The 23,767-nt window shown below is 52.4% G+C and overlaps 8 protein-coding genes across 8 annotated transcripts; 4 read left to right on the forward strand and 4 right to left on the reverse strand.

The window, feature by feature from the left end:
* Nucleotides 1-550: 550 nt before the first annotated feature.
* Nucleotides 551-2,043, reverse strand: ACET3X_004144 (uncharacterized protein; the record flags this gene model as incomplete). The annotated part of the gene is made up of 2 exons (XM_069450317.1): nt 551-1,852; nt 1,915-2,043. The coding sequence occupies 2 exons, from the start codon at nt 2,041-2,043 to the stop codon at nt 551-553; spliced, it is 1,431 nt and encodes a 476-aa protein (XP_069308122.1).
* A 678-nt stretch (nt 2,044-2,721) lies between these two features.
* ACET3X_004145 (uncharacterized protein) lies at nt 2,722-5,283 on the reverse strand (the record flags this gene model as incomplete). The annotated part of the gene is made up of 4 exons (XM_069450318.1): nt 2,722-3,252; nt 3,495-4,209; nt 4,260-5,200; nt 5,251-5,283. 4 exons carry the CDS (start codon nt 5,281-5,283, stop codon nt 2,722-2,724), a joined length of 2,220 nt encoding a protein of 739 aa, XP_069308123.1.
* A 1,318-nt stretch (nt 5,284-6,601) lies between these two features.
* Nucleotides 6,602-8,716, forward strand: ACET3X_004146 (uncharacterized protein; the record flags this gene model as incomplete). Its single annotated transcript, XM_069450319.1, has 3 exons — nt 6,602-7,449; nt 7,514-8,084; nt 8,150-8,716. 3 exons carry the CDS (start codon nt 6,602-6,604, stop codon nt 8,714-8,716), a joined length of 1,986 nt encoding a protein of 661 aa, XP_069308124.1.
* A 140-nt stretch (nt 8,717-8,856) lies between these two features.
* On the reverse strand, nt 8,857-10,575 carry ACET3X_004147 (uncharacterized protein; the record flags this gene model as incomplete). The annotated part of the gene is made up of 1 exon (XM_069450320.1): nt 8,857-10,575. One exon carries the CDS (start codon nt 10,573-10,575, stop codon nt 8,857-8,859), a length of 1,719 nt encoding a protein of 572 aa, XP_069308125.1.
* A 386-nt stretch (nt 10,576-10,961) lies between these two features.
* Nucleotides 10,962-11,969, forward strand: ACET3X_004148 (uncharacterized protein; the record flags this gene model as incomplete). The annotated part of the gene is made up of 2 exons (XM_069450321.1): nt 10,962-11,087; nt 11,136-11,969. 2 exons carry the CDS (start codon nt 10,962-10,964, stop codon nt 11,967-11,969), a joined length of 960 nt encoding a protein of 319 aa, XP_069308126.1.
* Nucleotides 11,970-13,048: 1,079 nt separating this feature from the next.
* ACET3X_004149 (uncharacterized protein) lies at nt 13,049-13,938 on the reverse strand (the record flags this gene model as incomplete). The annotated part of the gene is made up of 3 exons (XM_069450322.1): nt 13,049-13,056; nt 13,110-13,810; nt 13,928-13,938. The coding sequence occupies 3 exons, from the start codon at nt 13,936-13,938 to the stop codon at nt 13,049-13,051; spliced, it is 720 nt and encodes a 239-aa protein (XP_069308127.1).
* A 278-nt stretch (nt 13,939-14,216) lies between these two features.
* On the forward strand, nt 14,217-18,627 carry ACET3X_004150 (uncharacterized protein; the record flags this gene model as incomplete). The annotated part of the gene is made up of 6 exons (XM_069450323.1): nt 14,217-14,725; nt 14,773-15,427; nt 15,973-16,209; nt 16,263-16,357; nt 16,414-17,849; nt 17,900-18,627. The coding sequence occupies 6 exons, from the start codon at nt 14,217-14,219 to the stop codon at nt 18,625-18,627; spliced, it is 3,660 nt and encodes a 1,219-aa protein (XP_069308128.1).
* A 3,780-nt stretch (nt 18,628-22,407) lies between these two features.
* Nucleotides 22,408-23,173, forward strand: ACET3X_004151 (uncharacterized protein; the record flags this gene model as incomplete). The annotated part of the gene is made up of 5 exons (XM_069450324.1): nt 22,408-22,464; nt 22,514-22,709; nt 22,761-22,830; nt 22,879-23,075; nt 23,139-23,173. The coding sequence occupies 5 exons, from the start codon at nt 22,408-22,410 to the stop codon at nt 23,171-23,173; spliced, it is 555 nt and encodes a 184-aa protein (XP_069308129.1).
* Nucleotides 23,174-23,767: the final 594 nt, after the last annotated feature.

A 23,767-nucleotide genomic window follows, 5' to 3' on the forward strand; every position in this document is an offset into this window, starting at 1 on the left:
GTGGGAGCCGAGCGGTCTGGTGTGTAGGATGGTGCTTCGGGGAGTGCGAGCAGTTTTCGGTGTCGCCGGGTTGTGGATTCGAAACGACATTGCGTGAGGGGAAGGAGCGAGGGAGCCGTAGTCCGTTGCGATGGACATGCTCGGAGGAGGGATTTACATGTTGACATTGTGGAATTGGGGTTGGGGTTTGGTGTGCTGCTTGAGGTGCACGCGTTGGCACGGTGCTGGCCGTCGCTGGGTGGAGCGATGCCGAACTTTTTTAGTTGTTCCGCGCCAGGTGGTCAAAGCTGGGCGGGATCCCATCACCCAACCCAAGACTCCACGCATAACATTGTCAAGATGCAGATACTGCAAGAATGGTCGGAGTATGCAGGTTACCGTAGTAAGACAAGGTCCATCACAGTATCAGTCATGTATCGGCCTCTTGATCAGGCTGCGGTCACGGAAAAAGTATGCTGCTGGATGGGTATACGCTTCTTTTCGAGATCTAACAGTTTCATGAATCTGCAAGGACTAGGCGACTGATAGTATTACTCGGGGCGAGCGACATCTACTCGCGCTTCATCTCTCCTGCAACGTAATGCAGGTATGCCCCCAGTAGTTTTGTTCCCTCAATGTAGTTCCTCTTGTCTAGCTTCTCATTTATCGAGTGGGCGGCGTCAGTCGAGCTGCCCATTGGCAGCAATAGGACATTCTTGCCAAGCTCCTCCTGGAAGGTCAGAGTGACAGGGATGCTACCACCCTCTCGGGTCATGTCTGGCTTTACACCAAAGACACGCTCGACGGCCTTGGCAGCAGCAGTGTAGTTGGGGTGGTTGGGATCTTCTACCCACCACTTACCGCAGTGCACCACGCTGAACTTCATCTTGTTCTTGGACTTGAGCTTGGCAAACTCGTCGTTGACGTGCTTCTCGACCAACTTGGTGACTGGGTCGATCTCCATGTTTGGCACTGTGCGGATGGAGAACTTTCCAATGACCTTTGCAGGGATGACAGTCTTTGCGCCCTCGGAGTAGAAAGCACCCTCGATGCCGTGGAGTGACAGCGACGGGTATCGCATCTTGGATTTGAGCGCGTCCTCCTTGTTGTCGTGGATCGTGACTTGACCACCCAGCGACTCCCGCAGACCGTCCATGGTGAAGGCGATAGGTGGGTAGAGCGCAGCTTCCTGCTCGGTAAGCGGAGCGACGAGATCGTCGACGCCCTTGATGAGGATCTTGCCGTCTGGGTCGACGAGCGAGTTCATGATGCGAACCAAGTCGGTCATGGGCTCGTGTGTCATGCCACCGTAGACACCAGAGTGCAGATCTTGACCAGGGCCAGAGACCTCAATTTGGTAGTAATTGCACCCACGAACACCGTATGTCAAGCATGGCTTCTCGGTTCCTAGCCAGTAGTTGTCCGAGATACAAACGACATCTACGTCCTTGAAGAATTTCTTGGCCTCGGCGCGGATGGTGTCGTCTAGACCCTCTGATCCGTTCTCTTCCATGCCCTCGAAGCACATGACTAGGTTTACTGGCAGCTCTACGCCCGCCTTCTGATGTGCCTCGATGGCATTCAGCCAGCCAAGCACTGGGCCCTTGTCGTCGGTGCTACCGCGTCCGTACATGCGGTCCTTGTCGTCGATGGTGAGGGTGAAGGGGTCGGTCGCCCATCCGTCGGATTTGTTGGCAGGCTGTACATCGTAGTGACCATAAACGAGGACGTTGAGCTTCTTCGGGTCGTCTCCGTAGCGTCCGAGCAGGCAGGGTGGGAGGTCGAGGTGCTCGCGACCAGGCTGCTTTCCGAGCTCGCGGAGCTCAACGGTACCACCAAGCGCCTTGATCTGGTCGGCTAGCCAGTGGCCCATCTATGTGCTGGGTTAGCTGGGACACAGGGCAAGGCGTACATGCCCTGTAAATCTTTGCGTACCTTGACGACATCAGGCCGCCTCTGGTCCTCGGAGCTGATGCTGGGGATGGCAACCGCCTCCCTCAGCCTCTCGATGAAGGTGCTCTGCAGCTCATCCACCTGCTTGAAGTAGGGGTCGAGGTGTGCCATGTTGTTGGGTGGGTGATACAGATAGGGCCAGGCGGCGTTGGGTATGCGTTGTGGCGTGTAACGGTCGCAGCGGACAGGCGTTGCGACGAGTCTGGGTGAGGGAGACGTGGACAAGCTTCGTGGGTGACAGAAGAGGCTTCTACGAGTGGCTGTGGCGCTTATTCGCGGTCTACAGGCTGAGATGAATCGGGCAGGTGCTCGTTGCTCACGGGCGAAGTGGGCGGGGAGGGGCAAGCGGGGCATGTTTGGAAGGGCACTGCGCAGACGCCAACCATGCAGTCACTCGACTCAAAGCCTGTCAAGCTTTCAAGTGGAGCACCTGGCCCAAGCGTGCCTGCACAAAAGGTTCCCTGCATATTCTGGCCCATGTGTCCGTCTCGAGTCATGGTTGCCATTCCGCCCGCCCTGCATGCCATACAATTTGAAACCGAACAGGCAAACAACAACAACAACAACACATGATGAGCTACAACAGACCGCTATGCAATGCCCATGCCCATGCTGGAAGAGCTCGCTAACGAGAGATACGAAACGTAGAGGAACCCCAGACCAGAGCAAAAACATGAAAAACTGCGACATGTATCCTCCGTCATAAACGATATCAAATTGCACGCGGGGCCACGTCCAACAACATGGTACCGGAACCATCGGCATCCATGGTTCCTTCATCGCCTTGCTCTACGTTCTGCTCTGTGTCGGACTGAGTTCGTCTCCCGCAGCTTGGGCGTCCGCTGGAGTACCGTCATCGAAGGTGGGCAGAGTAAAGGTCATACCTCCAGCCTGCACTTGCTGGCCAGATGACAGCGAACTGTGACTAGTAGTCTCTTGATGGCTTGTCACCTGCGACGTTGAACTCGAGAAGTCTTGGCCAAACGTGCTCGAAGATCCAGACGAAAAGTCCTGCCTGGAATAGTGGTCCGGTGCCGAGTTCTCATCGCCATGAGCAAATGAACGATCGCCGCCGCTAGGGCGTACATCTGGTGCAGGGTCGCTGCTAGCAAAGTCCTTTTCGGCGACGCGGGGGATAGATCCTGAAACAACCTGGTCGCTTGATCCGTCAAGCCCAAATGAAGTGCCTGCTTCCTTCTTTCCACCGACTGAATGCTCGGGTAGCGCCCGCATTGGAGGGTCCGGGTGCTCATCTTTTTTCAGATGCTCAAACTCGATCAGAGACGAACGCCGTAGCTGGTCAAGCTTCTCCTCGGGGTTCTTTAAAATCTAAAGTCAGCCCAGGTCTTGATAAAGTATCGCTTGAGCGATGGACTAAGGAGACGGACGGGGATTATATCAAAAGGAAGGAGTCTTGGCTGAGAGGCAAGGAAATCCAGACTACATATGAAGTATGGAGAGGAAAAAGGGTGCAACAGAACTGTCGTAGCTGAGTCGATCGACCCGTGACGGTGCTGCAAGTCTAAAGGATTGAGAAAGGAGAGTGCGCATTACGGACGTACCCATTCGGTCTGATCCGGCACCCCTGTAGCAGAAGGTAGTTCACCTGCCTGGTTTCTTTCTTCGCCCCAGAACATCGGACGGCGAACCGGCGCAGGTGTCACAGGAAGGCTCGGTCGCTCTACCGCAGACGGGAAATCGGTGAGGATAAGGCTCTCGCGACGGTTCCTACGCTCCAATATGGGCGAACTGATATCATCCGTCCCTGTGGTTTGGCGTAGCGCCTGGCTCTTGCCCCGTATCCCACTCATATCCGATATGGCACGAACGTAGTTATCGATACCTGGAACATTATCCCAGGCATTTACGCCACTATGTTGGTAGGACTGCCAGTCTTGGTCAGCAAATTTCGACACAGGAGCGTTTGCAGGGCCTCTGACTCTATCCACTCCAGTTGGAGCTGTTGCTTCAATCTCATCGTAATGCACGGTTGAAAAAGCGTGCGTCGGCGACATTACAGTAGGGGTTGGTTCTGGTGACAAATCTTCAGCAAACACACGCGTCGGCTTTGGCCTATCCGCCTCTTGCTCCCATGGAAAGATTGGCTTAGGCCTGTCGGCAGGCTTGGGCTTGGTTTCTGGGACCTGGTACCACATGTTCCGCGGCGCCTCTGGGTAGGCGCTCGGCGCTTTAAAGAGCGATCGGCTGTCACTGAAAGTGTACGTTTGGGTAGGGAAGTTGGCAGCTTCGGGTCTCGATTGCGCTGGTGGCTCGAACCTGGATCTGTTAACATCATGCCTAGACATATGGCGGCTAGAAGAGCGTACTTGGTTGCGTCCCATTGCATCTCAGGCGCAGAGAAATCGCGTTGTTCCGCCGTGGGGGTTGGCTCTATTGTACCTTGGTCAATATTCTGAATCTCATCTCCTAGTTCGGTCATAGGTGGCTCGGTCGTAATGGCAGAGGCCTCGTTGGGAACAGGAATAGACGAGGAAGAAAGCACGGAGTCACCGTGGGTGCTTTTGGCCTCACCAGCTCGTTGGGGACCTTTTGCCTTGTGCAAATGTCTCTGATGCACCGCCCACCATCGCGCTACCAGCTCGCCATAGACGCCGTTTCCACCCGCATGGTGGCCTGACCAAGGCTTGTTCTTGCCAATGAAGTGGACAGCGGCGATGTCACGCTTGTAGTAGCGGTACGCTGGCTCCCACTGATATTCGGCGTTTGGCGTGCAGTTGTAGGTAAACTTCAATCGTTGCCAGGGACGGTGCTCGAAGTACTGGTTCAGTAAGCCTTGATCTGCGCCATCGAAACTGTCACCGGTCGCTGCCATGGTCTGCAGAGCCCAGTATTCGCCCATGTCTGGTTTGATGACCATGACGCCGCTGTTGAATGCATCTGGCCAGCCAATGTCGGGCGCCGCAGCAAACGAAGCCTCAATGTCGAACAGCTCGTCCAAGGCCCTCAGAGCTACCACGTCAGCGTCGAGGTACACGAGCTTGCGGAACTGCGTCTGTCTCCAGAGCGCAATCTTGGTAAAGGCAAAAGCCAGGTCGGGCCGCCCCATGACATAGAGGTTGGCGGGATTGGAGTTTCGTATGCGCTCGACAGGAATCAGGTAATCGTAGAGCGCCTTGAGCTCCGAGATGGTGTCGGCTGAGAGCGTCTCCATGGTGACGAGCACAGCAAGCTTCTTGGTGGTTCCGGCATCGCGCAGAGAGTTTGCAAGAACAAGCGCGCCCGGTAGGTAGGAATCGCTCATGAGAAGCTGCAAGACGGGTTAGCTCGCGTGCGTTGGACCACACTCATGTAGCGAACCGTAATGTACGCATCCTCCAGTGGTTGTGCCATCTTGTTCGATGCTGAAGAACAGAGAAAAGGTGGAGGAGGGCAAGACTCGAGCGGGCGAAAGGTCAGGCCTGGCGAGCTGTGTCTAGAGCAGAGTAGAGCGCGGAGCTTCGAGACGGTTGTGGTAGTTTCCCCGCAGCCAGCAGATATATCGACGAGGCGCTGATCTGCAGTGCAACTTGTATCCAACACGAACAGCGGTAAACGGCAGCACGGCAATTCTAAGTACTCCTCCGAGGCACTGTGTGGAAAGGGTTTTCGCGCGCACTCGACGCTCTGAGTTGTCACGGTCCCTTATTCGGGAAAGGCGCCCACCACGTCTGTTGGGAGATTGTCTGGCACAAACAACCATGGGCCCACGAGCTTAAGGGAGCTTGGACCTAGCCTCCTCGAAGCTCCCGACCCCATGACGCATCCACCCGCTAGTGAGCCGTTCTTTCATCATCGTGCGCAAACAACCCGCCGCCCGGCTCTACTCTACCTCTGCTTGCTTCTCACCGTCGCCGGCACTGTCCTCTGCATGCAGTATGCACCTGCAGCCTCCCAACCGCGTCTGCTGTGCTAGTTGGGAAGCCACAGTTTCTAGTTGCCCATACCGCGCCACCAATTGTCCCCGCATCCATCCCGCACCTTCATCTCGGCTAGCCATGCCTCGACGCTGCCCAACAAGACAGCAACTCGTGTGCTTGGAAAGGGTTCTACGTGACTCCTGAAGCCTATTCTATCGTCTTAGGCGACAGTGTACTTGCTGTGTCAGGATCGTCTCGAGCTTTGGGATTCTCACGCTGTACGTGTCCCCTTCAAGGGTTGACATCCAAACGAGAAGCCCGGACTCTTTTGCGCACATTGGCATAGGACTCTTGGAGTTTGCGTGCTTTGCAGAAGTGGGAAGAATGGGTTCCCGAGTGCATCGCGGGTGCATCCACCAGGAGTCGCATATCCGAGAGTACTATATCATGGTACCGAAGCCGCCTGCTGGGAGCAAGCAGACGTGACCCTGCGCTGACTGAAACGCGAATGGCTGAAACCCTGAATGTTTATCACGAGTTGACCCCCGAACCCTTCACGGTGTCGGGGAGACCAGTAAGGCCGATTGGTTTTGGGGGTCTGGGATGAACCATTAGAGATTAGCGAGTACCTTAGCTCCGATCGATGACAGCATTCATTCCAGCCATGCGGTTTCCCGCCCATTAGTCGAGAGTATCATTGTCTTTGTTGCTGTCTGGTGGATCCGTTGCATGTAAACGTCCGACAATCCCCCGTTGGCAGTCTTTGAGGCTTCATCTTGCCAGCTACAACCGCTTCGCAGCGACGTGACAAGATGACCAAACCACGAGTCATCTACTGGTTCCGGACCGATCTACGCCTTCACGATTCTCCAGCTCTCAAAGCAGCATTGGATCTTAAGCCAGAGTGTCTCTACCCCATCTGGACTTGGGATCCGCACTACGTCTACCGCGCCCGAGTGGGCTCTAATCGCTGGCAATATCTGCTCGACTGCCAAAACGATCTCTCAAAGTCGATAACAAAACTCAATCCAAAGTCCAAACTCTTACTCATTCGAGAGGCTCCGCAAACGCTGTTGCCCAAGTTGTTCAAGGCATGGAACATCACACATCTGGTGTTCGAGAAGGACACGGATGCATATGCAAGAGAGCGAGACGAGAAGGTAACAGAGCTTGCAAAAAAGGCCGGTGTCCAGGTCATCGCAAAGACTGGGAGAACACTATACGATCCTGATGAGTTAATCAAGCAGAACCACGGAAAACCCACAATGAGTATAGCCCAGGTACAAGCTGCAGGAAAGAAGATTGGACTGGTACCAAGACCCATACCTGCGCCGAAGTCGCTGCCCGACCCAGGAAGCACCGATCTCAAATTTGACCAGGAAAAGCCAGAAAGCGAACCGGATATCAACGCAATTCAAAGAAATGGGGATGAAGCATCGTACTCTGCTCTAGCAGGACCGAAAGGTGACTTCGCAGTACCGACAATGGAAGAGCTAGGCCTGAAGCCCGCAACAACACCGCACCGGGGCGGTGAAACGGAAGCACTACAGGCTTTAGATAAGATCATAGCGGACACCGAGTATACGGCGACCTTTGAGAAGCCCAAAACCGCACCCACCGCTTTTCAGCCCCAGTCAACCACCCTTCTGTCGCCCCATATGTGAGCATTGTCTCTGTACGAAGTGCATGTGATACAGATGCTGACTTTGTACACCAATCTCTAGGCATTTTGGCTCTTTAAGCTGCCGACTCTTCTACTGGCGCTCCCAAGACGTCGTCGACAAGTACAAAGGGAAAGCTTCCCAACCGCCCACCAGCCTGACAGGTCAGCTATTGTTCCGAGATATGTACTTTGGCGCGCAAGCAGCCCTAGGCTACTCCTTTGGCCAAACCTACAACAACCCGCAATGCCGTTTCGTCCCCTGGCATCTGCCCTCCAAGATCGATACCAAGACCAATCTCATCACCGGCAAGTATCTAATCGATAGTGCAGAGGCAGAAACTCATCTACATCGCTGGAAACACGGTCAAACAGGATTCCCCTGGATCGACGCTTTGATGCGTCAACTTGCTCAGGAAGGCTGGATCCACCACCTCGGTCGGCACGCCGTTGCTTGCTTTCTGACGAGAGGCGGATGTTATATTGACTGGGAGCGTGGCGCAGAAGTATTTGAAGAGTGGCTCATTGATCACGAAGCTGCATGTAACATCGGGAACTGGCAATGGCTGTCGTGCACGGCGTTTTTCGCACAGTTCTACCGATGTTACTCACCCGTCGCCTTCCCACAGAAATGGGTAAGAAATGGTCCTGTACAAACTGCATGTGAGACATGAACTGACTATGTACACGTGCCTTTTAGGACAAGGAGGGAAATTTTGTGAGAAAGTACGTTCCAGAACTGGCAAACTTCGACAAGAAGTACATTTACGAGCCATGGAAGGCGCCAATTGCAGATCAGAAGAAGTGGGGATGTTTGGTAAAAGGAGATGGGTCTGAAGAGGCCGGTCAAGGTGCGATGAAGGTCTACCCAAAGCCCATGTTTGACTTTGGGAAGAGAAGGGATATATGTCTACAGGGCATGAAGAACGCGTATCATGTCAACCTCTATGGGAATTCGCCACAGGTTCTCGATGGCTCGTGGCGCAAGCTCTTTGACAATGAAGCGGAGGGGCCTACCGAAGGAAGCAAAGGGCCACCAGGCGCGATGATAAAGGAAGAAGATCATGAAGACGCAGATGGACGTGAAGAGAACAAGCATGTGGACGAGCCGCCAAGCCCGAAACACGCAAAGAAGATGGCGATGCGAAGTGATCAGAAAGCGGGACATAAGAGAGAGACAAGCCAAGGCACACTAGATGGAATGTTGACGAGGAAGAAGAAGAAGAAGGACAAAGAAGTCTTTCCCAACGAGACACACTTTGGGTAGCCGTCTTGGAGAGGAATGGATTCATTCGCAGAAGCTACCGCGACGCGAGGAGCGAATAGCAACGCATCTAAACACGGCTCCTCGAGTTGAAAAAAAAACAAGGGTATCACATCACACACATGCATCATCACTGCCACAATCTAGGCACTCGCAATCCGTCCCGCACCAACGACTGTCCAGAATGCCTCCTCTCTCTTCTCTCTCTCCCCTTTACTCCCCCTGGAATCACCCAACCCCCTCTCTTCAGCGTTTACATCAGCCTCAAACTCCAGACGCACAAAGATTGGTATCTCAAGCAGATCCTCATCTTCGTCCAACTCATCCTCGCCTCCGAGCTCACTAAGGAAGCCCGGGATGACTTCGATAGCCACACTTGTCCAGTTCCTCCCCTTGTCCCATATTTTTCCAGCTTCAATCTGCCCTGTTTCCGCGTTGATGGTTGAGCGGCGGGGCATGGGTGCTGGAGACGAGGCAAGTGCGTCGTCCCAGACGTCGGTATTGGCGCCAACTTCGAATTGCGGGCATAATATTGTCACGCGGGACTGGACTTTGCCAGGAGTGGTGCTTGAGGTGGCCAGTGTGACCTGGATAGGGTCGAAGAGCGGATTGCTAACGTGTAAAAGGAAGTGTGTCGCGATACCCGAGCGGAGGTTGTTGTAATCGAAAGGAGGTTGCGGGGTGGGCATAGAGCTAACAGGAAGTGGTACCACTGGGTTGTTCGGCGGTAGTGCGCGAATGCTGAGTCGGGGAATGTGGTTCAGTGCCAGCAGCTTGATCTTGTAGCGAGTTGATGTGATCTTCGATTCGGGCTTGGACAGGATGTGCCGACATGACCGACATCGTTTGGATCTCTTTGTGCAGAGAAGAGTCGGGACTGGTCGGAGCTCGTCGCTGAACTGCACGTAAGGATCGAGCTGTGCGAGCTTCTGAGCGGGCGACAAAGTACTACCCCAACCGTCCCGCTTGATGCGCTCGATTGCTGCGTTATCCGCTGCAGGGTCGTGGATGACGAGGCCTTCCAGTTCTGAGGCAGCTTCTCGCATCGGCGTTGGCTTATTGCGCTTCTGTTTTTTCGCTGTATTCGTCGAGTATAGATTCATAATTCGGGAATAGGCCGAGGGCGAAGAGAAGTTCATCTCTAGCGGGTTCGTAGGGGTCTGGGCCTCGAGCTGTGCTTTGTAGAAAGCAGCAAGATTTGAGAATAGATCATCGCGGGTCGGTGGCTCGTACTCTTCCACATCTATAGCCGTCGAGTCGCTGGAAGGGGTCAAGGGGTTTTTGGAATCTCGTTGCCGAGCCTCGAGCTCCTTGCGCCTCTCGCGCTCTTTGTCTCGCTCCTTGGACGTTGGTATTGGTTTCCCCCCATTTGCTATCCGCGCAATCTGCGAATATACGCCTGTGTGCTTCTCAAACTCTATACCCGTCTCTATAGTACTCCAGTGGCAGTACGGACAGGCCAGTATGTGTCGATCGGGCACCCCTTGTTCTGCATCGGGGTTGTCGAGAAGGTTGACTATGAGGGGCGAAACGCACACGGGGCAATTGAAGCAGTTGCGGGTGCACCGGTTGCCATCGCTCTTGACCACGGAACTCGGAACTTCGAACAGACAGTTCGGACAGTACCAATTCAGCGTCTCCTCTATCACACACCGCGGACACCGTATTTGCAGGCAATCTTCGCAGTAAAGAAGGTGCTCGAGGGGATACAGGGCGTAGTTGGAGCGAGGGTTCCTGGGATCCAGGGTCTCTTCGTCGTCGTCGAAGGCGGCGAGGACATGCGAGGTGCGTTTGGTAGAAGTTGTCGCGTTGCTGTCGAAGCAGTCGCAGGCGTAGTACGTGTAGGGAAAGGCTTGTGCCATGGCGACGCAGCCAATTTGGAATCGACAGCCAGAAGACGCTCACTGCACTGTCGTCGTGTTCGGCCAGCAAAGTCGTGGGTATTCGGACGTGGGAGTTGTGGTGGTGGTGACCTTCTGGACATTGGGGGGTCCATCTCGGTGGAGCCAAACGCCGATTGGTGCAGCAGTGCAGCGTCGGTCTTGACGTATTGCTTTCTCTATCTTCTCGCTCTTGCGCATCCTCTTTCACTCGTGCAGAACCGAGCGGTACTGCGCCGTCAATTCCCGACGCTGCTGGTACCATGGCGACCTTTTCCATTCGCGCTTTCATTCCACCATTGAGGCGGCGATGTCTACCTCTCCAGACGATGCGGCGATATGCAGTACAGGCTCCCGGCGCCCCCACGATGGAGATATTCAGCGGCCAGCAGAAGTGGCTGCAAAAAGAGCGGGCGGCAGCAGACAGGGAGACGAGCAGAGGTGTCGACTATCTAAGAGATGAAGTGGCCTCGCGATTGTGTGAGCGAGTCCTGGTATGAGAGTCTCTTGTCAACGAAGAACAACAGCTAACACAGGCGCAGGACATCAACCGGCATTTCCCCAAAGTCCTCGATCTCGGCGCCAACGCATGCAACCTGTCCCGCGCACTCACCTTGCCCTCCGAAGACGCCCCGGACAAAGGCCCACGGTCAAAGCGCATCGGAACAATCACAGCCGCAGACTCCTCGGAAGCACTCTTGTATCGCGACGCCGATTTGCCCTTCAACAAAGAGATCGACATCGTACGAGAAGTCCTGTCGACATCCGAGCTGCTGCCATACGAAGCCAACTCCTTCGACGCTGTCTTGAGCAGTCTAAGTCTGCACTGGATCAATGATTTGCCTTCGGTGTTGGCGCAAGTGAACAACATCCTGAAGCCGGATTGCCCTTTTATAGGCGTCATGATGGGAGGCGATAGCCTTTACGAACTCCGTACGTCTTTGCAATTAGCAGAGCTAGACCGAAGAGGTGGCGTCTCTACCCACACCTCGCCACTAGCCGATGTCAAGGATGTGGGCGGTCTACTACAGAAGGCTGGCTTCAACCTCCTCACCGTAGATGTCGACGACATTGTAGTCGACTACCCCGACACATTTTCCCTGATGAAGGACCTACAAGCCATGGGCGAGTCCAATGCTGTACTCGCACGAGAGAAGGGCCCTATTCAGAGGGACGTCTTACTAGCCGCTGAGGGTATTTACAAGGAACTACATGGTAACGAAGACGGCACACTTCCTGCGACCTTCAGGTTGATCTACATGATTGGTTGGAAGCCCAGCCCTAACCAGGCTAAGCCACTTGAGAGGGGAACTGCCATGTTTAGTATCAAGGATCACCTAGAGAAGACTAACAAGTCTGGTGATGGGAAAGAGTAAACAACAAACGGAAATGAAGAGCAGAACATTGATAACAAACTGCTTTATTGGTTCAATTTGCAGTACACGATCTGTCGTCATTCAACTCAAATTCAACATCCACAAGCAACCCAACGATGGACGCTAAGAAGCTCGTTTTTCCAAGCACATACATCTCTAGGGGTAAAGCTCAAAAAAACTATATCCTTCCGAAATCACGTACCGAGGTTGCGCACTCGAATCCAGTTTAACGATATTGTGATTCTTATCTTACGTTGCAATCCATACAGACTCACACAGCAATCAATCATTGACAACTTGGAACTCGTGGTTACAGATTCATACTACAGAGCCCCTTGGGCAAATACATGCATGGCGCACAACGTGCCCTCTCCGGAAATATCCTACTGGGTCTTGGTGTTAGAGATGATAGAAGCCACCCTCTCAGCTGCAAGGCTTGCTTCACGTCTTCCAAGCAATTCCCGCCATGTTTCCGCTAGGCAACGAGCCCGGTACGCGTCATCTCGCCCTGGCGCACCTTGCGATCGCAGGTAGCAAGGCCTTCACCATTTTTGACTACTTCGATCTATCGCTTGCGCCGAGTGTCGCGGAAACGCCTATGACCACCAACAGTAGTGCCGACTGAACGAATAGCGCCAACGGACTCAACGCCCTTGGCGGACTCTTCGACAGTACAATCGCGTGCCATGTGCCCTTCCCCACCACAGCTGAAGCAGGTAAAGGGCTTTTTGGACTTTGGCTCACGACCCGGACGAGATGACGTCGAGAAGTTATTGTGGTCTCCAGTGACTAGCTTCTCTTGTGTGCAGTTACGGGCAATATGGCCTGTCTCGTTGCACTCAAAACAGACTGGGGGTGGGCGCTTGTTGGCCTCTTTGACTGCGGCCGTACAATTACGAGCGATGTGGCCCTCGCTGCCACACTTGTAGCAAGTGAACTTGGAAACAGTGCTTGGGACAGAGGAGTCTCGAGACTTGGCATTACAGTTGCGCGAGATATGGCCCTCGTTGCCGCAAGTGTAGCACTGGAATGGCGTTCTCGACTTGAGGTTCTGCTGCACTGAAATAGCCGAGATGTTCTTACGAGACTGAATGGCGTGAGCCGAGGGGGTTGTGTCAGGCCTAGTCTTGTTAAAAAGACCTGGAGCTACGTTGCCCGTCTGCCCAGCTTTGTTCACGGGCTTTCGGACAGGTCTCTTTGGGCGAGCTGTTCCAGCCAGAACGGCTTTGATGTATTTGACAGCCCAGACGGTATGCCGGTTCTTGGTGTTTTGGTAGTACGCCTCACTAGCCTTGACACGGGAGATGAGGAAGCCGTCCATGGCATCGTCGAGAGCCTCACCAAAGGCCTTGTTTGTCTCCGCGAGGCGTGAGTACGGTCCGTAGTCGCGCGTCCATGGGTTCACCATCTCGTCGAGGAGACAGTGCAGCAGATGTTCGTACAGTTCTGGGATCGAAGTTTGATAAAACTCAATCTCTTGCACGGTAGGTAGAGCTTTGTAGAACCTTCCCTTGAGTCGATTATAGATGCGCTTCTTTAGTGACTCGTATTCGAGAAACTCGCAGTGCTGGTAGATAGTGGTCAAAGTGCTGGGTTGGAGCGCCTCGAAGCTTTCTTGTCCTGCAACGTCATGCTCGCCAGCTTGCATATACTTGTAGATACAGATAATGACCTTCTTGGAGCCGTTGGGAATTGCCAAGATCTTGCGTTGCTCCTCAACGAGCTTCTTCTGTGCAGTCGGAGAGAAGTGCGCCAACAACTTCACTGAGGCGTTCTCCAGACCAATGTATCGATTGTCGTCATGGCCAACGACAATGTTGACTTTGGGGCCTTTCTTTAACCTGTATGTAGAATTAATACATGTAGAACCAACGGAGGCAATGCCCTCTTGAGGGGACTTACTCAGCGAGCTGGCTCGGCGAAAGGTTCTGTGTACACGACGTTGGTTTGTTTTTCACATGTAGTCCATACACAGACACCTGTATACGTTAGAAAGGCCGATGTGATGCTCTCAAGGAATTCAAAGAAGTTAGTTCTTCAGTGCTACCGTTCGTAAAGTATAACTCTTAGCTGCTGGAGCGGGTGAAGAGGGCTAAATGGCAGGGGCAAACAATAGCTCGTTTGCTCGTCGATGGTTTGAGATGGAGCGATTGCGCTAGTATCAACCAATGCAGGTGTGTGTACTTTGAGCTCACCTTGAGGGAGCAACCGCACCTGCTGACTCGCCTCAACCCCACTGGCACCACGATGCACTACCGAAGTATAGCTATAGGGCTATGTTCGCAATTTGATATCGAAACGCTTCCTGAATATCGCCCTGATTGCCATAGCATCTCTGACTCTACGCCGCAATACATTGAGGACAAGACGTCAACATGCAGCGTCTACGTTCCAGCCTTGCCCGGCAGCACCTTCTGGATCGGGTACTCCGTGTCGCCGCCAGTGCCCGAAGGACACTACTTTCTCTTTAAGCTGTTCATCGATGGCGCGCACATCACAAGCTGGTCGACAGGTAAGGAAGAGGAGTGGCAGGGCAAGACTATGTTCGGTCTATTCGAGAGCCCTGAGGACGAGGATGGCAAGAGAAGGACCGAGAAGCGAGTACTGTGCTTTACAGCGAAAGACACCGTGGACGTGTTCGACGACACCGCACGCATCGAGATACGAGTACATCGAGCAGACGCAAGGAAGCGAGTCGAACGGCAGACAGACGAATACAACAACACAGAGCACGCAAAGATTGGCAAGGGAATCAGGTACGCGCCAGTAGCGCCGCCACAATGTACTGTGCTAACTTGTGCAGCCTCGTCAGTGCTGGGCGTGCAGGACCAGAGCAACCAAAGCGCTTTTACAAGTTCGCCCTCATCGACCCAATCGACCAGCCCTTCGCGACCTTCAGGTACTTTTACCGTACATGGGACCAGTTACGAGGCCTGGGGTTGCTTGCCCAGAATCCCAATGGCGCTGGCGAGGAGAACGACCTTCCTGTGATAGAGCCGCAACAAGGTGATCTTGACAAAGCCGGGGCGGGCACCAAGGCCTGTAGCACTATCAGCAGAGAATCTGGGGGCAAATTCCATGACTGCCAAGAAAATTTGAATGGACGAGCCGCCACACAAGCGCAAGCCAAAGGCCCCTATAGTCCCATGCGGTCCTTGACTTCGAGGGCGTCGCTACGTCGAGTGGGCGATACAGAACAACCGCGCACCTACGTTCCACGCGGCGCGCCGAGCTTGAAGATGGAAGCATCTGCTGAGCATGTAGGCGGGCCAATACAACAGCGCGATGGCTTCATTAGTACACCAGGCCACTTTTGCCAGCTCTCGATATCACCGTTCATTGAACTAGGACCTCCAGAACCAGCTTCGCGACCTCTTCCTACGCTACCTATGAAGCACGACTTGGAGATGTCCACGTCATACTGCCCACATCCAGCGTATCCTGTAGATGACTGGGCTGTGCGTACTCCTAGTCCGGTCAAATCAGTTCGAGACGGCATATCCACTCCTCCACCGGGTAAACACAGGGAACAAGGCCGCTCGACTTCTGCCTTGATGAGTGCGATCACATCTGCATGGAGACGCAGAGGTACACAGACGACGGATGGAACGAGAGCGACAGAGGGTACGGAAGACGCGCGAAGCTTGCCGTGATACTGTTAGCTTGGTGGAGCTGTCGTAGACATCATGCTCGCTTGAAAACAGGCACATCAAGATCGTTAAATTGGTAATCGAATGACAGTTGCGAGGAGGAAGGATGCTGCTGTACGCTATTGAACAAACATTTGAGATGTCATGAGGTCAGGCCGCGTAAGATGAAACGTGAGACGCTTGCCGATCCGCACTATGATGCAAGGCACCACGCGCTGATTCGTTCCAAGGTTCCTCCACAACCCCGCAGAATGCAGCTACCCCAAGCTTCCATCCCAGCTGACAGCTTCAACATTGCTGCGTTCTTGCTGCCTCTGTATATACCACCGCGCATCATTCATAGTTCCCATTAGCATATCATCGAGCGTGTTCTTTTGGCATTCGTCTTGTTCCGTCTGTTGCGCTTGGTCGGCACCATGCGGCCCTCTGCTGTCGCGGCTGCAGCGCTTCTGGCAAGCGTTATAGATGCTTCGGTTCTCCAACCGCCCGTCCTTCCCTTGATTGTCAGGAATCCGTATCTAAGCACATGGTTGCAAAATGCACGAGAAGAGCCATGGAGCAAATGGCCCATGTTCTGGACTGGATCTGAGGTTTGCAGGGCAGAGCCCCCTTGGGCGTGCAACGCTAACAGTGATGCGGACAGGTCGGATTCAGTGTCCTGGCGTCCATTCCAGACTCCAAGGAGGTATACCCACTGCTTGGTCGACCTCACGACTCTCTGGAGCACAAGGACAAAGAGTATGGGCGATCCGATGGCTTGAAACAGATCTGCTGCTGACTTCCGTCTGTTCTAGTTACACGGTCGCGTACCCCATATACAAGGGTGCCACATATGACGCATCGACGACCAACCTCACATACTCCATACGAGCGCCCACTACATTACATTCAACCAAAGACCTTGAGATCACCTTGTCCTTCCTCTCGCCCATCACCCCGACCTCGACTCTGCGACAAACCATACCAGCGGCTTATCTATCTATACACGTTCACGGGTCTTTTGATGTCAACATATACGTTGACGTGAACGGACAATGGGTCAGCGGCAAAAGAGAGAGCCTGATAGAATGGGGGTTGTTCCAACACGTGGCGCCTGGCTTAAAGGACAGATTAAAGACATGGCAAGTCAAGCGACAGGTTGAGCAGCTCTTCACAGAAACGAATGATCAGCCTGAGTGGGGTCAGCTGCATTTCACCGGCCCTGTCGATGCTCGCCATGAATCAGGCACATCTGCGCTGTTGCGCCAGCGCTTCGCTCGAACTGGGACTTTGCAGAACGAGGTGGACGGAAACTTCCGAGGCATCATGGATGAAGAACCCGTCTTTGCATTCTCGAAAGCTTTCAAGCTTGCAAACTCGTCCACGGCTGCAATGGAATCCAGCAGCAACAGCGATAGCATACTGTTTACCATCACTCACATCCAGGACCCAGTGACGCAATATGCATCTGCTCGGGGTCTCACGTTCATGCGACCATTGTGGAAATCTTGGTTTCCTCAGGATGACAAGCTCATCCAGTTCCATTACGGCGACTTTGCCATGGCAAGCAGTCTTGCAGGCAACTACTCTGAGCAGTTGCGCATCGATGCTTATCAATCTGGTTCGACAAACTATGTCGACATCGTTGCCTTGTCCGCACGACAAGTTATGGGCGCCACTAGCTTCTCCGGAACCAAAGAGAACCCATTGCTCTTCCTCAAGGAAATCTCTTCTAACGGTAACAGTCAGACCGTTGATGTAATCTTTCCCGCTTTCCCATTCTTCCTCTACACACAGCCTAGGTGGCTGGCGTATCTCCTGGAACCCCTTCTTGAGCACCAGCTGAGCGGTCAGTACCCGAACAAGTATTCTATGCATGACCTTGGCGCACACTTCCCCAACTTGACAGGACATGCCGATGGACGGGATGAGTACATGCCAGTCGAGGAGTGTGGCGATATGCTCATCATGGGTCTGGCACTTGTGAACTCCCTTAGTTACAATTCCGATGCAGAGGCTCAGTCTATCTGGTCGGCTATTGGTAATCATGCAGACCATACCATTGATACAACCAATGCATTCTCTTTGAGCAGGATCGGCTTGCACAATGGAGTTGAGTACATCGACGAGACGTGGGGTGGAAGCGTCAAGGGTATCGATCAAGCAAAGAGGTGGTTGGAAGGTAGTTACGATCTGTGGAAGCAGTGGACTGGATATCTTGTTGAAGACGCTCTTGAGCCCCACAACCAACGTGAGTGTCAATGAAAGACGGCATGAAACTTGGGCTAACAGAACCTACAGTCTGCACTGATGATTTCGCCGGATGGCTACCGCTGCAAACAAATCTTGCCTTGAAAGGCATTGTTGGTATCAAGGCCTTCAGTGAGATAGCTGACCTCATGGACCGACCCGGTGATGCAAAGCACTATCGAAATATCTCCGAAACGTATATCAAGAAGTGGCAGGAGTATGGAATGTCGCGCGATGGCACTCATGCCAAGCTCGCCTATGATTGGTACGGCAGCTGGACGACTTTATATTCGCTCTACGCCGATGCTGTACTCTGTTTCCACCCTACCATCACGAACACATCAACATCAGAACAGTCGGACTATGCCTCAGGCAATAATCAAGCTCAGCGGCCCTTGTCGCCTTCAAGGCATTCTTCTGGTCGCACACCCATAACTGATGACTTCATCCCGGACGAGATCTACAACCTCCAGAGCGACTGGTACTCTACGGTCATGCAGAAGTACGGACTCCCTCTTGATTCTCGCCACCTATATACCAAGTCCGACTGGGAGTTTGAGGCCGCTGCCGTTGCAAACAAGACAGTGCGCTCGGAGATCCTCGATCGCGTAGCGCTTTGGTTAAACGAGACAGTCACTGACCGTCCTTTCACGGATCTGTATGTCACTGAAGGGAATGGCGGCTTTCCCGGGCCGTGGTTCTTCGCGAGGCCAGTCGTTGGCGGTCACTTTGCGTTCCTGACTTTGGAGAGGGCTTGCGGTGGTAGTGGCGGAAAGTAAGGCAGGATGTATCGGAAAGATAGCGTGCAGAAGCGTAATACGTATGGATTACTGTCATGGCGCTTACTAATCTACGGTAGCTTACTTGACATTGCGTGGCTCCATTTTTTACCAACATCAACACGACCTAATTTGGTATAGCGCTCCACACTATGGCATCAGATATGGGTTCCAGCACTGACCTCATGTGTACCCTATGTGTGAATGTCTTTGAGTTTGAATGCGACCGCCGTACGCGGATTGGCCTAGCTGTTGCCATATCCGGCGTACCCGAGGTACACGATCTCAGGGATTGCGCCTATCCTAATCAACAACTCTCCATCGCTGCGCAAGTTTGTATCGACGTTCGCAATAATCCAGCACAGCCGAAAGTTGTACTCTACCGAGCTTTGAATTGCATTGCGGTTGAACATCGCACTTTCAATCCGAGCTGCATGGCTGTATTGGCCGACCAAGGGGCGGAAACCCGCTTTGTGCTAAATCTGGAGCACTCACAGCGAGCGAGATATGGCGTTGACGGTTTGGGTAAGCTTTTATCGTCGTCAAAGGACGGTCGACAAACAAAGGGTGCACAGTCTTGAGATGACACCTTTTTAGCAACCGGCTCTCGAGTCCCCCAGAAATCACGACACGGATTTTCAACACACTGATTTCAGAATCAATTGCTTCACTCATATCAAAACGATACTATGGTACTTTATCACGCAGACGGGACAGCTGTTAAGGCACATGAACACTATTTGGAACAACAAGCACAGGCCCTCGCGACCGAGTATCAGTATCCTGATCAAATCAACGTTTACAACAAGAGAAAGGGTGCACAATCTACCGCCAACGTTCAAATTATCATCGACCCTCAGAACTACAGAACACTCTATTGTGAGAGGGAGGGTGACTCGGAAACGCTGAGAGATTTTAGACAAGCCACCGAACACAAATTCTTACCAACTGTTGATCGCCAGACTTTGATGGCTTGCTCGACCTTTGCCCAAGAACACTTCACATATAATCCAGAGAGTAACGAATTGCATTTACCAGCCTGCCACCCCAGAACGCACGAGAGCGGCCTGGGAAAGTATGACAGTAATAAACACGGCCCAGATCCGGAGAGCAGAATGACCGAGGAATCAGATGGTCAAATGGCGTTTATAAGGCATGAAGAAATTGAGCAGTACATACTTCCATGGCTGAAGAGAGTGCAGCCACAACTTAAGAAGGCTAAGGCACCGCGCAGCGAATCGCCCAGGAAACCGACGACAGTGCCCAAAAGGACGAAGCTCGCACGATATCTAGTATCGCAATCGGATTCACCTATTGCTATGCGTATACCCGACGCACTTGTGGACAAGATCCACCTCTACAACGCTATGCTACAATTGGGTCTGCCCAAGTTCGTACAACTGCCGCTCATTGACGCATTGGTTCTCCAAATGCACCAAACAAACCTTGATGAGTGCGAGCTCGACACACTGGAGCATACAGTTGGTCGCTTTTACTCGAAAAGCGTCGCGGTACTCGATCCAGTACTGAATCATTTCATTGGTACATACCCCTTCAGAAGCTTGGGAGATCGCACGAACCCAGAGCCCGCGAACCGTAGTGCCAGCCTGGCAGACGATTCGGATGATGCTAGCAGCGAACAAACGGAAGGGATATCAGAAGAAGCCTCGGTGGAACCGGAGGCAACAGACGCGACGAGTGAAGAGCAAACCCATAGCACTCCTGAGGAGGCGGATAACGACGAACCAAAGCCCGACTCTAAAGCGTGGAAGAAGAAGAGGAAATACCTTGAGTATTGCAATGTCCCCGCAAACCGTCAAGACTATATGCATGATACATATATCCAACCCCCCGAGCTAGCAGTCCTTGGTCATAGTATACGGCATTGGTCTGGCGTCCGTCAGAATCAGAGCACAGCTGCAGCGCATACGGGCTTTCCACTCGCTATAGGAAAGTACAAGAAGTTCGTTCGTCTTAATTCAATGGATGCGATTGACGTAGAAGACCGATATGAAGAGGAGACTAACCGATTGGCCCATCAGCTAGATTATCAAAACAAACGGCCCGGGAAAAGACAGACAATAGACTTGGATTAGTAAAGAAGGATGAGGAAGTCTCCATGCGTGTTTGATTTCGACTCATCGGGTGCCTTTTTTGTCTTGGTGGTCTCGGTCTTTCTTGGAATATCATCTTATGCGGTTTCAGTATGTCAAGAATAGTATCTCATACCTTGAACCTAACCTCACGTCAAATCTTCTTACACTTCTACTATCTTTCAAGATACAGTACATGCCTCTTCCAAACAAACGCAAATTCAGCTGCAACCGGGACAAAAACAACGGTAGCAACAATCTGACCAAAAGTCCAATGCCCATCCGGGAAACTTCCGCCAGCTTCTTGTATCATATCACTTTGTAGTCGCCGCAATCGAAACAATGCCCAGAATTGTATGATCAAAGCAATCATCACTAGAGTTTCGATGCCCAGCCTTGCATAGAAGCTGATAACTGTTCCATCAGATACAGTGCGACATCTCGTCAACCAATCCTGCCCGCTATCCACGTTGTCCAAGGCAGAAGAGACGATTTTAGAGATGATGAAAATGGACAAAAGCAGATAGCTGATGATACCGAAGGCCGTGATGAGATTGCGCTCATTTGAGGTGAGAGTGTGAACACCTTGAAAGCAGACGTCTTCGATTACTTTCCACTCTGCTGGTGTTATGCTGGCATCTGGCGCATCTCCAATTCGGCTTTCACCTGTAATGGGTTAATCAACAATAACATCTAGCCTTGTCCCGCCACTCACCGAAGGTGCCTCCCATTCGGGAGAAGAAAGGGCAAAATCCCATCGCCCAGCATATCACAAACAAGAGGAAACGCTGGCCTGCACGTGCTTCGGATAGAGCCTTAGAAAGTCCATTAGCGTTGCCTTCTGCCTCGTTGACTCCATTGGTCATCAAAGCAATATTCTGATGGGATGATCTTCCGGTAATCACACTCGCCGGTGTGGTTTCTGAGAACATGTTTGGACGTAACAACATCGGAAGTAGAGGCAGAAGTGTAAGTGACGAAACGAGCCAAGCGATCTCTACCGTGAACCCGCCCATCCCGTCGGCGTTGATCCCAAAGTCTACCCTAGAGAGTGTTATGATGCTTGCAGCCTGGATCGCGAAGGTGAAGAAGACCGCGTTGTCGAAGGACGTTCTTGTAGCGTTTGCGAGCAATAGCCTCACTACTTTGTGACGACCTTTTGCACTACGCTCAAGCCACAGCGACATCGCTACCAGAGATGCGCATATGACACTCTCAAGAACATATCCGATCATCATACCAACCCCACTGATGTCTGGATTGCCGGAGCCCCACAGAGCTTCGCACACATCTTTCCTGCAATTTTCCACAAGGCTGAAGTTGCCATTTGTGAGGTTCCGAAGTAGGTCAACGTAAGCTGTGAAATCCGTTCGAACCGAAAGTGCGATGCAGTCTTGTGTGTTCATAGTCGAGAGTTGCAAACAGTAAAGAGAACGATGGGAAGACAGGATGGTTTATTCTGAGTATCGAAGGATGCAAGCAGACATGATAGCGCTGTCTCCTTATCGCGGAGCTGAACCTTGGAACTGCCCATTCGTGCTGCGGACCCGTCCCAACAGCTCTGGACCGACGCCACATTGCGGCTGAAACCTACAAACCGGTACGAGCGAAATATATAAGTCAGGCGGCAGACTGTGAGCCTGGAGTTAAGATAATTAAGTCGTTTTTCTTAACGTCGAAAAGGGAAATGTCCCTGGTACATCTGCTCCTGCTCATCTTCGTAACCACTATAAGCGCGCAAGCGGTGAGAAACTCACAACTCTTCACTAGCAAGGCTGACTCTTATCTTGCAGCTCGATGCTATCTCATCCACCTCTCGTCCCTCTACAACAGGCTTGAGCTTTTTCACAGGAACATCTTCTCAGCTTGACGGCCAACCGCCAGCGTTCATTACCGTAACACGTTCGTCCAAGACGTCCGCGTCTATACCTGCCGGTAGCCCAACGTCAGACCTCGGAATTTCCCCAGATTCCCCAGGCTATTCCACTGGTATATATTCAACTCTCGGTATTCTCATTTAGTACACTCATTAGTGGGCAGGATACACGGTCGGTACTGCTGTGGGCGGAGCCATTGGCGGGATACTCATTATTTCTTTGCTTATCTTCTGGTAGAGTTTCAGTCGTTACATTGTATTTGTGTATTACTGACTTCCCAGGTTTCGTGCTCACAAGAAGAAGAAACAGCGACTATCAATTGGTATTGCGTCTGCATCATCAAACAAGCTCACAGAGAATGAAAAGGAGAAGACCAAAGAGAATGAAAAAAATGAGGCTATTCCAAAGAGGATACCACAAGACACTAGTCCTGGAGATACTGCGGTAGGAACTGGAACTCATGTGAAAAAGCTAGATGGTGAGCATCCTCTGTGCGCGGACTACATGTGAGATATTTGCTGACTTCGTACATCGAACTTAGGTGTGCGAGTGCTAAAGTCTACCAACACGCTGTGAGATCTGCAATAATTGCCTGGCGGACATGTTTCCGCATGGTTCGTGAATGTTTTGATCAACTGCGACCGTCAGGACCTACACCATGTGTTTTATCTTTATAGCACTAATCCTAACACTATCGAAATATGTGAATGATGGCTGCCGTTCATGACTTGGCAGATGTGCGACCAGCATTTATACCAGCACAAAACTCGTGTACATGCATATGTGCTGTGATACCTTTCAGCAAAGTTCTATGTCCTGCCCCCTCCATAGAAGCCTTCCAAAAATCAGGTCGAAATGCTGCGATTGGGATAAAGCCATTTTGATCAAAGGGGTTGTTGTGGGTTGTTAAGGGTATGAAGTAAGACGATAGGGATGGTATGCGTTGTGGGCTGTCTGGTTCGTGTAGGAAGCCAGTAGGGGTGTACGTGCACATCAAGATATCCTTTCGCTAAACCACAAAGGTGGCTCGCATGCTGGAGCACCAAGTGTGCACAAACATAGCGGTTCAGTCTTATGATTGAAATTCATCGCTAATGCCACAAATTCAAACGAATTATCCGTAGTGTGCAGGAAAGGTGGCTGGAGCCAATCAAAATGTGACATGTTGAT

This window comes from Alternaria dauci, chromosome 3 (assembly GCF_042100115.1).
Source record: "Alternaria dauci strain A2016 chromosome 3, whole genome shotgun sequence".
Lineage (NCBI taxonomy): Eukaryota > Fungi > Ascomycota > Dothideomycetes > Pleosporales > Pleosporaceae > Alternaria > Alternaria dauci.